This window comes from Coturnix japonica, chromosome 12, assembly GCF_001577835.2.
Source record: "Coturnix japonica isolate 7356 chromosome 12, Coturnix japonica 2.1, whole genome shotgun sequence".
NCBI classification, from domain to species: domain Eukaryota; kingdom Metazoa; phylum Chordata; class Aves; order Galliformes; family Phasianidae; genus Coturnix; species Coturnix japonica.
In genome coordinates, this window is record NC_029527.1 from 7358266 (window position 1) to 7370754 (window position 12489).

General features: G+C 49.3%; 1 protein-coding gene across 1 annotated transcript; it reads right to left on the reverse strand.

Annotated features, from left to right (window-relative positions):
• Nucleotides 1-1400: 1400 nt before the first annotated feature.
• On the reverse strand, nt 1401-12196 carry MCM2 (minichromosome maintenance complex component 2). The gene is made up of 16 exons (XM_015874982.2): nt 12104-12196; nt 11630-11817; nt 10943-11118; nt 10355-10618; nt 9516-9735; nt 9033-9240; nt 8431-8565; nt 8034-8225; nt 6958-7051; nt 6090-6340; nt 5714-5840; nt 5400-5512; nt 5051-5293; nt 4137-4319; nt 3051-3206; nt 1401-2462 (listed from the first exon to the last, which is right to left on the reverse strand). The coding sequence occupies exons 1-16, from the start codon at nt 12107-12109 to the stop codon at nt 2352-2354; spliced, it is 2667 nt and encodes an 888-aa protein (XP_015730468.1). The 5' UTR covers nt 12110-12196; the 3' UTR covers nt 1401-2351.
• Between the last annotated feature and the right edge of the window lie 293 nt (nt 12197-12489).

Here is a 12489-nt window from a genome sequence, read left to right on the forward strand (position 1 = left end):
GTGTGGCTTGGCTAGATATCTCCAGAGCCCTGCAGGAAAATCCTTGCTACACTCAGCTGGAACATGCCCCCTGGCAAGGCAGCCCCTGCTTAAAGCAGCATCTATTTTCACCCGTCTGCACCCCCATCCAGACCAGACACCTGATGCTGTCAACAGCCCAAGTTTGCTCCAGGGAACCTGGAAAGCTCAGTGGCCGTGAGAGGAGGAACATGCCTTCAGACTGGCATTAACACTCCACTGAGCGGCTCATGTCAACATTAGCAAGGGCACAGCTGCAAAAATTCATTGCTCTGCTGGATGCTGGCAACACAAGGTAGAAAGGCATATCTATCTTTGTAGTGAAGATTCAAGATGAGGCAGTGAGTGAAGTTGCTCTCCCCAGGGACTGCCCCTGTGCCTGGCCCCTGGCATTAGATGAGGTGCTAATATAGCTGTGCCCAGGGCTCAGGAGCCACTCTGGCTTTCCTTACTCCATGTCTCCAGGCTCACAGCTGCACTGCTATCCCCACCACAGATCTGACACAAGCTCACATTCAGAGAGCAAAGGGCAAGATCAGGCAAGGAGGGCATGCCAGGAAAGTGACTCTGAAGGCTGCCTGCAGAAAGCCCTGGTAGACGGAGACCCAGTGGGAAGGGAAAAAGCCAGCCAAAACAGTTAAACAAATACACAGGAGGGAGCTGGCAGACAGAAAAGGCAACACACTGAGCCAGTTTCAGATGAGAGTCATGTGCTAGGCCCCCAGCAGGGTTCAAGCTCCTGAACAACAACCAGGCTGAGAGGGGACACACACACACACATCACCATGACAAAACTCCACAATGCTGGCAGCTAGGGACGTGTCTGCTCAGCCAACACCAAATTGCAGCAGCCAGCTTACAAATTCTCCTGAGCACAGGCAGGAGGAGGCTGGAGATGCTGTACAGTCCCCACATCCAACCAGAAAAAGCACATTCACTTCAGTAAACCCTGGAGAAGTTTGACTGTTTCTCCTAGACTGGTATCCCCAAGTGCCAGCCAAGGTGGCAGATAAGTGCTGTTCTAGAACAGTCTTGAGGTGACAGCAGCATTTAAGGGACAGAGTCCCACAGTGGGATCAAAACTCCAGGTTAGAGCTGGGAGGGAATGGCAGCTTATGTGGCTGTGCTGTGCACGGTCATGTCTTGGTATCTACCCCCAAGGAGGAGATGCAATAGCTGAAACCACTACAGGCAGGACTCATCTCCCTCTGTTTGCATGAGCAATGCCCACCAACTTGGAGACCACAGGATGTATGTACCCAGGCCATAACCCACCAGCAAACTGCTGAGCAGCTGGTGCAGCTTCAGGTTGCGTAGCTATGCTCTACCTCCACACTATAACTGAAGGACTTTAAAAGAAAAGGAGAAAGGAAACACAAAAGTATTGGAAAACAAATTGTATTAAAATGCACAGAGTAAGAAAATTGCATATGAATTATCACCACATCTTACCCTCCCCTTAATTTCTCCAACTCACGGCTTCTCTACTGCTACTCTTCAAAATATCTAGATAAAATCTGAATAAAAGGATACGAGGTGCTGCTCAGTTCAGGTGCCAGCACTCAGATAGAGCTGTAGATTCACATCAGCTGACAGCTGTGCTGAGCTATCACCAACTGAGTCAGGGGAAACCCTTTCCCTGATGCTTCTGGATACTGCCCCTGCATGTTTGGAAGACACTTCCACTGCCCATTCATGCCACCCCTATTATTATAAATGTTTTTATTATAAAAGCTTTATTTCATTTCTCATCTTCCTCTGCCCCTTCCCTTTCACATGCAGAAACCAAGCAGGTCAGCCCATGTGGGCACCTGGGGAAATGTGAAGTGTCAGGTGCAAAGGCCTGGAGCTGAGCAGCTGGCTTGTTCACAGGGAGCTGAAAGCAGTTTCAATTATCACTCAGAGGGCTGCAGTCACCAGAGATGGGAAAAAAGAATCCCTGAAGGTGCTTGCAACCATAGGGCATGGATAAGGCAGGCAAATGCCTTTCAAATGCTCCCACTCATCCCTCCAGCAGATGAGGTCTTAACAACTAGGGATAAATAAACAGCAAACATACCATCTACGTGGCCAGCAATTCTCTCCCTGTTGGTCTCAGCTATAAAGCAGAACAGTGAGTAAAACTGCTAAACAGAGTTGGCTGGGCATTTAACTACTTAATTCTATTCTATTTACAATATCTTCAGCAGCTCAGCAGTTCCTTAATCCATAAGGCACAAAGCAAGCGAGAGAACATGTAGCTTAGTCCCTCTGGATTGTGAGCTCTGTAGCACAGCCAGGTGGGCAGAAGCACAAAGGTTTCATTTTGCACATGGTGGGCTCTGCTGCCAGCCTCAGAATTGCTGGACGATCAGCTTCCGCTTCACATCACGGCTGAACCTGTTCATCTTGAACACCTCGCTGTCATAGAAGGCAGAGAGGTTGTGGATGTTGATCTGCCGAGCCTGGGAAGAGGACAGAGCAGGGAGAGAGGTAAATGCTTATTCAGAAAAATAAGCACCATGTGGTTTTCCACAGCAGAGGGCAAGCAAAATTTGTCAGTCAGCAATCTCTGCTCAGCAGGAACCAGAACTGCAGTACCAGGGGAGACTGCAGGTCAGGAGAATAGAGCATTGGCAGAGCTCAGCTGAGTGAAGAGAGGATGCTGGCTCAGCATCTGCCTGCTCTCAGTCTGTCCTTTTACTTCCACTGGAGGAAAAGCATACCTATTTAAACCTAGCTCTTATCCCAGAGCTCACCCAGTGAGAGGCAGTCATGTAGTATCTCTGACAGGGTGTGGTCAGGATTTAACACTTCAGCCTCGAAGCTTTATGGGGGTGCATGAAGACTGAGAAGGAAGAATATGGTACTCCTGGGCAAGACAGGAGTAGAGACAAATGAAACAGTCCTTGTTTTGGGTTGAATTGTGTAACACTGGGTTTATCTGGTATATGGACTTGGGAAGATATATGCCATGAGAACACCTCAGTTTGAGGCTGCTAACACAAAGCAGGAACCAAGCCTACAGAAGGCTTACTAGAATAAGCTCATACCTTATCCACCAGATCCTTCTCTAGGACTTCTATGGTGTCCTGCTGGGCCCCATAGCGGTTTCTCTGGTACATCACCTGCTCTGCAACCAGCTGCTTCAGGATGAACAACAGCAGCTCATTGTTGTCTCGCTTGAAGGAAAGGTAGCGGGAGAATGTCTGGAAAGGAGGATGAGACAAACCATGAGGATCAGGAACCCAATGCCGCACTGCGGGTCTCCCATACCCAAAATCAACCATCCCTTCTCCTACAGAGCACAAGGGGAATCAAATGACACCACTGTCACCTGCACTTAGAGTCTCCTAAGGGATTTCAGCCTTGCCAAGCTGCCACCTGCACATGCAGTAACAACACAGCTCTGTATTATACAAGACATTTCTGCTAGCTGCTGACACCCATACAAAATCTCTGAAGAGATCTCAGCAGCAGCCATGAAGCCTCCCAGGGGCTGATAGGGTACCACCACTACGGAGGTTTGCTGCCCTTGGGGAAGGGTAGGGCAGTATCCCTTAACCCAGACTGCCCTGTGCCCTGCAGACTCTCATGTCAGGCTGGCAATTAGCAGCTGAAGAGAGGCCACGAGTCGCCCAGACTGAGGGCAGGCACTCTGTGGATAGATGCCAGGCTACGGCTGGCCAAGAGCTGTTCAGAGCCAGGCCCTGCCACTCAAAGGGCAGCCTCTCACTGAACCACAGTGTGAGCTGCGCTGGGATTATCCATCCCCTGAGAAGTTCTAGAAAAACTGCAGAGAAACAGCCACTGGCTGTGACAGCAGTGGAAGTGCTGGGCCAAAACAGGAGAAAAAGTGGCAAAACAAGGAACACAGCAGTGTTTTGGATACAGAGGCTTGGGACACATCTATTCTCACTGTTATCTCAGCCCTGACAGAACAACACTGCTAGGAGAACCCTTACATGCCCTGCTACAGACCAGAGAAAGGCAGCAGTACCTTCAGACTCACAGTTCTCTATTTGCACAGGCATAACACCTGTCTGTGTAGGACAGACTCCTACAGAGCACACAGAATCCTCTTCCATCAGCCAGGGCAAACAAAAGGGCTGCAGCTCAACCCAGAGGGTTGTACCCACCTTGCGCATGCTCCGCATGACACTGAACTTCTGCGTGTCAATGAAACTCTCCAGCATCACCCGGATGGCCATGTTGACATCATCCTCCACCACATAATCTCTCAAGTGCATACGGGCATGAGCCTCAGCCATCCGAATCATGGACTCAATGTGCCGCACTGTGATGGGGATGCTGCCAGTTGCCTAAGGAGGGAGAGGAGGGAGAAACTCCTTAGTGAAGGACAGAAGACACAGGGTAAGAATGGTGGTTTCTGGGTCAGGACCTCCTTTGCACTGCAGGAGATGGTGCTTGGATCCCTAAGGACTGTGTAAAGCTAAGTAGGCTCTGCCATCTGCTGGCATATCTTGCACAGTGTGGTACAGATTCCAATATTTACATTTTAATTTGGTAGAACAAGAGGGAATGCTACACAGGGTCCCTCTTTATCAGCATTTAGTGGCTTTCCAGGAGCAGCAATCCTCAATTAAAAAATTTCCCATGCTCATGAAGTCTGACCTCAAAAAATTCCACACTGGGGAGGGTGAAATGAGCCTTATAAATCCCAGATAAAAGAGGATGTTTCTACAGAGAACAGCTCCTTGTAACAGCAAAAGCACATGGATCTGAGTGAATGCAAACATCTCCTGTGGGCCTGCCAGACTGGGTCACAACGAAAAGGCTCTGCTCTGGCAGACCCTAGTATATGCATCCAGTCCATCACACTATGTATCATCTACAAGCAAGACCCTGCATCTAACTGAAGAATCATCTGTTCAGCCTGATACTGTAGAATCTGCCCGTCTCTCACAAAAAGAAGTGGCACAGACTCTTGTGAAATGAATAGCTAGAACATGTCAACATACGCTGGAGCAGTCACAGGCTGACTTGCAGTCTGGATACACACTTATTCCCCCTTTTTCCTCAGTATTCTTACCATGGACTCTTTCCTGAGGTCACTGTACATCCGAGCCACCTTGTCCTGGTCCATCTGGTTGAGTTTGGGGTGGACCTTCTCTTTGGCATAGACGATGTATTTCCTCAGGATCTCCTGGGGAATGGGTTCCACCCCATATGTATTGGGAAGAATAACCTCACTGGCATCTCCATTCACTGCCTCCTTGCTACCTGGGTGGTGCTTGACATGGCTGCCAACAACAAACCGGGCAAGCATTTCATCCTACAAAAGAACAGCGTAGTAAAAGAAGTGAAGACACCCACTAGACAGCAAAACTAGCTGAGCATCCTAACAGCCCAGCACAGGCACATTCACAGCATGATTTTACCTGCACAGGGTCCACCGTGTCTCTAACCACACACAGAATATCGAATCGAGAGATGATGGGCTCTGTCAGGTCTACGTTCTCTGAGAAAGTCAATGATGGATCGTATCGACCACCTGGAGCAGAGACAAACCTGAACATCAACCAGAGGCTTCAGGGCTGAAGCTTTGAGGTAAACATCGATCTACTTCACAGACAGCCTTTACTGCTTGCTTGATTTGTGTTCCAGACTGGAAGAAAGGGAAGCTGCACCATAGTGCTTGAGACAGCAGGACTGATATGGAGACGTGAGTACTCCTGTGGCTCTCAGCACTTACCTATGGGATTGGCAGCAGCAATTACAGTGCAGCGAGCCTGTAAGGATGTAACAATGCCTGCTTTGGAGATGGAAATACTTTGCTGTTCCATGGCTTCGTGTATGCTGGTCCTGTCCTGGTCGTTCATCTACAAGAAAGCAATGAGTCACTTCAAGTCAGTGTTGCCCAGTGCACCAAGGGGAATTAGCTTGCATTAGCTTTACACTCTGAAGAGATAGCAAACTGTACTATGCAGACCAGCAAGGGCCTAAACAAACTGCAGGAAGCCCAGTCTGCTGGCAGATAGAACCCCAAGTTATCACAAGTCCTCATCACAGAGATTATGGCCAGCCCCTCCACAGCTCTGCTTTCCCAGAGAGATGCAGCTGGGACTCACCTTGTCAAATTCATCAATCAGGCAGATGCCTCTGTCAGCCAGCACGAGGGCTCCTGCTTCCAAAGTCCACTCTTTGCTGACTGGGTGCCTCTGGACATAAGCTGTGAGACCCACAGCTGAAGCACCCTGGCCAGTGGTGAAGATGGCCCTGCTAGACACCTTCTCTATGTACTTAAGAAACTGTGACTTTGCAGTACCAGGGTCTCCACACAGAAGCACGTTGATGTCCCCACGGACTTTATGTTTGCCACCTACAACAGTAACAGGAGACACACAAGTAGCTCAGTCATCTACACAAGGCTTGATAGCAGCCCTACCCTGAATACCACACAAAGCTGAAGGGAAGGCAGAATATGCAGAGAAACTGCTTTACAGGAAAGTTGAGGGAAATCAGACATAACTGTTGTCAGATTTTGTTACGGTTTAGAACACCAAGGAGAACCAAAAGTACTGAAGGATCAAATATAGCAGCACATAAGCAGTGGGAATAAAGCAGAGCTTTTTCCTTTCCACTGCAGCATTTTAAACTGAGCATAAAAAAAGCATTTCTAACCCTGCTGAATGCATTCTTTTAAAATGGTAACAAATCAGGACACCAACAGATCAAACCTTTAAAGGGGCATCAAATCCGACTTTCTAGAGGAAGGGAAATAAAATCACGCCTAGGCTTGCAGCAGGAGCTGCTTTCAGTCCTTGCTTTTCTACTCTCACACCAGTTTTCAGTGCGATAGAACAGCCACTTCAATCAGAGATTTCCCTCAGTCAGTTCATTGTCACCAAGAAACACAGACAACTCTATCCACTCACTGCAACAGCACTGACAAACCCAGATCCATTGGATCAGTCCTCTGCAACATGCTACACTCACCTGGGTTTTTGGGCTCTCCGCCAAACAGAGCTAAAGCCAAACCCCTCTTGATATCTTCATGCCCATAAATAGATGGGGCAATGCTGGCAAAAATCTGAAAGGAAAAGCAGAGTTATCTAGTGAGTAACATTTCCCATCCTGGGCAGAAAGTAGCAAGAAAACCAGCCTGGATTCATCTATGGTTGCCACTACTATAGAGCTGTCTCCAAAGAGTCTTATTGTCCCTGCTGAGGAGGATTCTCCAAAGGCAATTATCAACCCAGATCAAAAAGTTGATCACAGGAGAATGTAAAGATTAGTGCTGGAAGCAGCAGCCACTGCCTCCAGACTCCAGCTGCACACCATAGTGGTTGTTATCACCTGTTGCAAAGTGTGAGACCTTGATTCAGTTTGTGACCTACTTACTGCACATGACAGTCGTTGAATCGGCTGTGTTACATGTGAATCATGATCAAATACAATGAACAATAGGCTTATTATCTCATGCGTATTCTGATAATAGCCTGATGCTGGACACTACTGATTTTAAAACAGTCCTGACTTAAAATGGAGCTACTCTACCCACCAGAAACAACACAGTCATTATTAAAAACTGTGCAGCCAAGGCAACAGAGTGAAGTCTCCACACTGGAGAGTTTAAACTCAAGTCAAGTGAGGTTGAACATGCACCAGTCCAGAAGCCTTTTTCAGAGTACTGTATTCAGGTTTCAGCATGCAGAGACAGACTAAGATCTCCAGCACAGCTTAGCTAGGTAATAACATCTCCTCAATAGAATCAGTTCTGCAAGCACTGGAACCCTTCCTTGCTGTTTGCTTTCAGAATACAGCAAAATAAACTAATGATCAAATAGAAGCAGTATCCTCACATCTCACCCATCTTTCAGCCCTGCAGCTAGGTGGAGCATCAGACGAAGGGGAGAAACAGAAAATTTGATCTCCAGAAGGGCAAGGAAAGGAGAGTCAGAAGAGCACCCAGTGTTCAGCTTAGATGACACCTCATATCTCCTTCTGATCCAACTGCCAGATGATGGCTGGCTCTCAGCAGGAAAAGAAGGGTGTATTAGCGACAGACTCACCTTCTCCCCAATTTGCTCATCCTTGGACAGAGCCATAAGCATTTTCACATCCTCATCAGTCAGCTCCCCGACAGCCAGCTTGTTGTCCTTCTTGGCAATGTGGTTGGCCAGGATCACAGTTGCAAACACTGGGAACCCATTGGCAGTGTTCAAAGAGCCATCATAGTTGTTGTGATAGATCCCTGTGAGCTCCTGGGAAGCAGGAGATGGTCTGTCAGTGCTTGCACGGTATCAAACAGGCCCCCTCTTTCCATTTTAAGATACCAGACTTGAGAGCAGCTGCCCAAATGCATCTGGAAACAATCTTCCCACCTTTTCCTCTGATATAATTACTGATGCCCCCCTTGATGTTACAGTCAGAGTTTAAAAGTGCTCTGTGCTCACTCCGTGTACTTACAATCTCATCCCCTGGCTTGCAGCTGTCAACCAGATCAGCAAGGAGAATGGCATCCTTGGAGCGGGGCAGCCTGCCAGCAGCCACCTTCCCAGGGCTTTCCTGGATTTTTATGCGCTGATAGTTCTGATAGACCGTCTGCAGCAGGAAAATAAAAGTTAACCAGCACGCCTGGATGGCACTGGCACAACCACTTTTAAAAGGCACCTTGCTGGAAAAAGTCTGTTCAAAGATTTACTTTATTTTGGCTAGAAAATTATAGGAGGATGGAGGTTGACAGGAGCAACTCCAGACTGCGACAGACAACAGTGTTGACAGATCTTTTTTCCACATCTGATCACTGAGTTTTGTCCAACCTGGATCAGTTCCTGGGAGAAAGACACTCCACTCACGATAGTTAAAAATATTAAGGCAATGAATAAGAGCCAGATGCTCCAGATCAGGGATTTTACTGCAGTCCTCTAGTTTCCTTAGCTGGTAGATCTGGAAAGACTGACCTAACCTGGAAAGGAGGACAGCTGGACAGCTTTTGTCCAGCCTGGGCAGGACCAGCAGCCTGCTTAATCTGTGCAGTTAAGCAGCTCCCAGGCACACACAACTCTTACCTCTTCCATGTTGATTTCAAAAGGACCAAGAGACTGACACTCCGGGCAGGAACCGGGTTTCACCTCCTGGTTCTGGGACTGGAAAAATGGTCCCAAGATGAAGTTGCACTTGGTGCAGTTGTATTTGACCATGCTCAGCTGAGGCAGGACCCCTGTGCAACTCGTCACCACTCCACTGGTCCGGATCAACTGGTTCAAGTGTAGTTGCCTGAGGAGAGATACTTGATGTCTGCAGGGCACAGAAAGCACAACACCCTGCAGACACATTTCTGCTTGAAGACACACCTACCAAAGGCCTTCTAAGAAACAATTTTGGGTAGGAAGATCAAGGTTTGCGTTTTCCCTTAGGGGACACTGGAAGTTCAGACTCTTTTTCCACTATAAGCTTTGGGTTTATCTGGAACTGTACCTTACAGACCAGTTCTCCTTAGCACCCCAAATCCTGCTGTAGGTCCTACAGCCACTGCTGGTAGTTCTGCTTACCTGAGTGACCGCAATTCTTCCACCAGAGGGAGATGGGAGATGCGAACATGGATCTCTTGAGCAATACGATCATACTTGGGGTACATGGCCAACACCACTTCCTTGGCTGCTTCATCAAAGATCTTCAGCATTTCTGCTGGGGCCTCAGGTAGAAAGTAGGCAAGGACATGTTCCTGGGCAGCCAGATCCTCGTAGTTCACCACTAGACTCTCTCTGTTCTCTAAAGAAAAAGAAGGGGAGCATTTCACTTTCAACCTGCTCACTTCTCCAGCAGCCTGTAAAAGCAATCCAGAATGCACAAGGCTGTTTCCTGCAAGCTGCAGCTGCAGGTGTCTGCATCTCCCCTGAGAAATGTGGAGGTCATCAATTGGAAAACAGCTAGAAAACTCTTCTAAAGTTATTTTTGTCAGTGAGCAGTCAGAACACAGCGCTGCTACACAGACACGATTTTCAAAGTCACAAGGTCTATTTGTGGCCCCTCACTGGACAACCCAGTTTTCAGTGTGAGAAAGTAACTGCTGCAGACAGCAAGTAATTGTTGTCTCTTTCAGATTGCAAACATGCAGCCCACTGTCTGCTGCCCCACATACTTTTTGCCAGCTTTCTAGGATATGAATATTAATGAGTAGCAGACATGAGGGGCCTTCTAATCAGCCAGACAGAATCAAAGAAGGTGGTGGTGATGTTTCCATTATTCATTTATCTCTGCCAGCATCAGTTTCTTAAAGTGCTGACTTGGTGTCTGGGACAAACAGGACAGGCAGAAAAAGATCCACCTGTGGACTGAACCACTGCAAAGTACCACAGTCTATATAAAGAGATTTATCACCCAGCTGTACCTTTGCACATGTCGCTGATCCTCTCCTTAAAGACATTGTGCCCATGGTCATCCACGTGGGTCTTCAAGAAGTTCTTGAAGCGGTGGTAGATCTCAAGCCGGGGAGCTGCCATGGAAACCCACTCCCTCACTGAATGCCCCTTCATGTCTTCCAGATTTTCAATGCTCTCGATCATATCTTCATCTTCCTCCTCTACGCCATCAGCAGCCCGTTCTGCCAGCCGCCTCTTCCGTGAAGGACGGTCTTCATCTTCATCGTCACTATCTATGGGTTGGGAAGACAAATCAGTCAGGGTTGGGTTTCCCATTCATCCTCTTTGGACTAGTCATGGATGGACTGCACAGGCTGAGGAAGCAAAGAGGCTGGCACTTGGGATACAAACCAAGAACCACCCCAGACCCAGCCAGACTCCAGCCTGGTTCCTGTACCTTGCATGGGAGCTTAAGTCTTTAAAGGGGAAGATTTGTATTTAACAGCACTCAAACATATCTATTAATATACCAAGGAGGTAAGTCCAAACGACATACTTCTAAGTGCATTAAAGGCCCTTCCACCCAGCCCACAGAAGCCTCTGTCATCTCCACCTACCATAGAGCAGCCCCCTCCTCATGCGGCCCATGCCCTGCTCCAGCTCGCGGTCCCGCTGCCTCATTACTCTCTCTGCAGCTTCCCGCTGGCTGGCAGTCAGCTCCTCCACATCTTCATCATCCAAGGCCAGGCCTTCTGCCTCGTATACATCCAGCTCTGGGATGGGCCGGTAGTCCCTAGGGAACACACACACAGCATTGAAACAAACTCCAGAAGGCATTTATCCAGCTTCCCTTGGCTACCAGTGAGTCAGGACAGATGATCTGCGTGAGATGGAGCCCATGAAACAGCAAAGGGAGATGCCCTGCAATACAAAAGGCTCCAGCATCAGGATTACAAACGCCAGCACTCAAGTCTTTGCATTGTACAGTTCACTGGTTGGCTGGCAGATCTGGCTGAGTAACAAAGCATTAACATTTATGATTGCAAGAGTAAGGAGCTGGACTATGTGAGCATCTCACACCTCAAGAACCACCACAACAGCGCCTTGCTCCTGGTTTGCAATGCATTCTGTGTTACCGGAACTTTACAACACCATGCCCTGACACTTCTTTCCTTACCGTCCATCTCTTCAGACCCTTCGCACAGCTACTAGCGCCCACTACTGGTCTGCACTGAGAAACCGAATAACAAAACCCCATCCACAAACTCAACTCCCCAAATGCCGGCTCTCAGCGGCCTCCTTACCTCTCCATCCCCTCTCCGATGAGCTCTTCTCCTTCTTCCTCCTCTTCGGGGAGCCCCTCGGTGCCCAGGAGCCCTTCGGACTCATCCTCGAATGGGGGCAGGTCCCGGCCTGGGCTGGATGTGAACGCATCACCGCGCCGGGAGCTGCGCACGGGGCTGGTGACCGCAGCCTGCGACTCGGAGGAGTCCTGCAAGGAGGGGAGAGTCGGTGAGGACGGCGGGGAGCGGGGCTGAACCCTCCCCGACACCGGGACTAGAGGGAGGGAGGGCCGCGAGCCTGGAGCAGAGAATATCTCCGATCCCCCATACAGCTCCCTCCTCTGATACAGGGCTACCAGGAGACTCCCCCCCTTCTCCCCTTCCCCCCAAAAAAATCCCAACAAACTACAGGATTCCTCCCAGGACGGTGAAGAATGGAGGTTCGCATCCCGAGTTCGTCCGCCCTTTCCCCCTGGGCCCGTCCCGGCCGCTCACCGCCATCGCTGCTTCCTACCCCGCCGGATTCCGCGCCAAATTGCAACACGTGGTCAGCAAAAGCGCGCGAAACCTCATGAATAATGAATAGATCCGCCCCGCGCCCCGCCCCCCGCTTTATGAATATGCATGAGGCGTCACTGCTGGATTAAAACCAGGGCAGCAGAGCGGTGTCGGGCGTATATCGGGCTACAGCAGCCTGAGCTGGGTGCTCAGCATCTCGGAGTGCTGCGATGGGCAGCCAAACACATCACTCCATTGAGGCAGCTGTCGTGCAAGGACAGGGCTCCTTCTGCGAGGTCCATTGGCAGGAAGGTGCAGGTCGGGACCCACAGAGGCTCAGCTGTTTGTGCCTGGCAGCTGCCCCGTGTAAGTCCTGGGGGTGA

Bases quoted from the DNA above. Each gene is read 5' to 3' on its own strand.
- MCM2 (XM_015874982.2), bottom strand. The intron at 10,619-10,942 runs GTAGGTGGAGAT...CCCAACCCATAG, and splicing joins GAGGAGGGGGCTGCTCTATG to ATAGTGACGATGAAGATGAA. The intron at 7,052-8,033 runs GTGAGTCTGTCG...TTTTCCTTTCAG, and splicing joins ATGAGCAAATTGGGGAGAAG to ATTTTTGCCAGCATTGCCCC.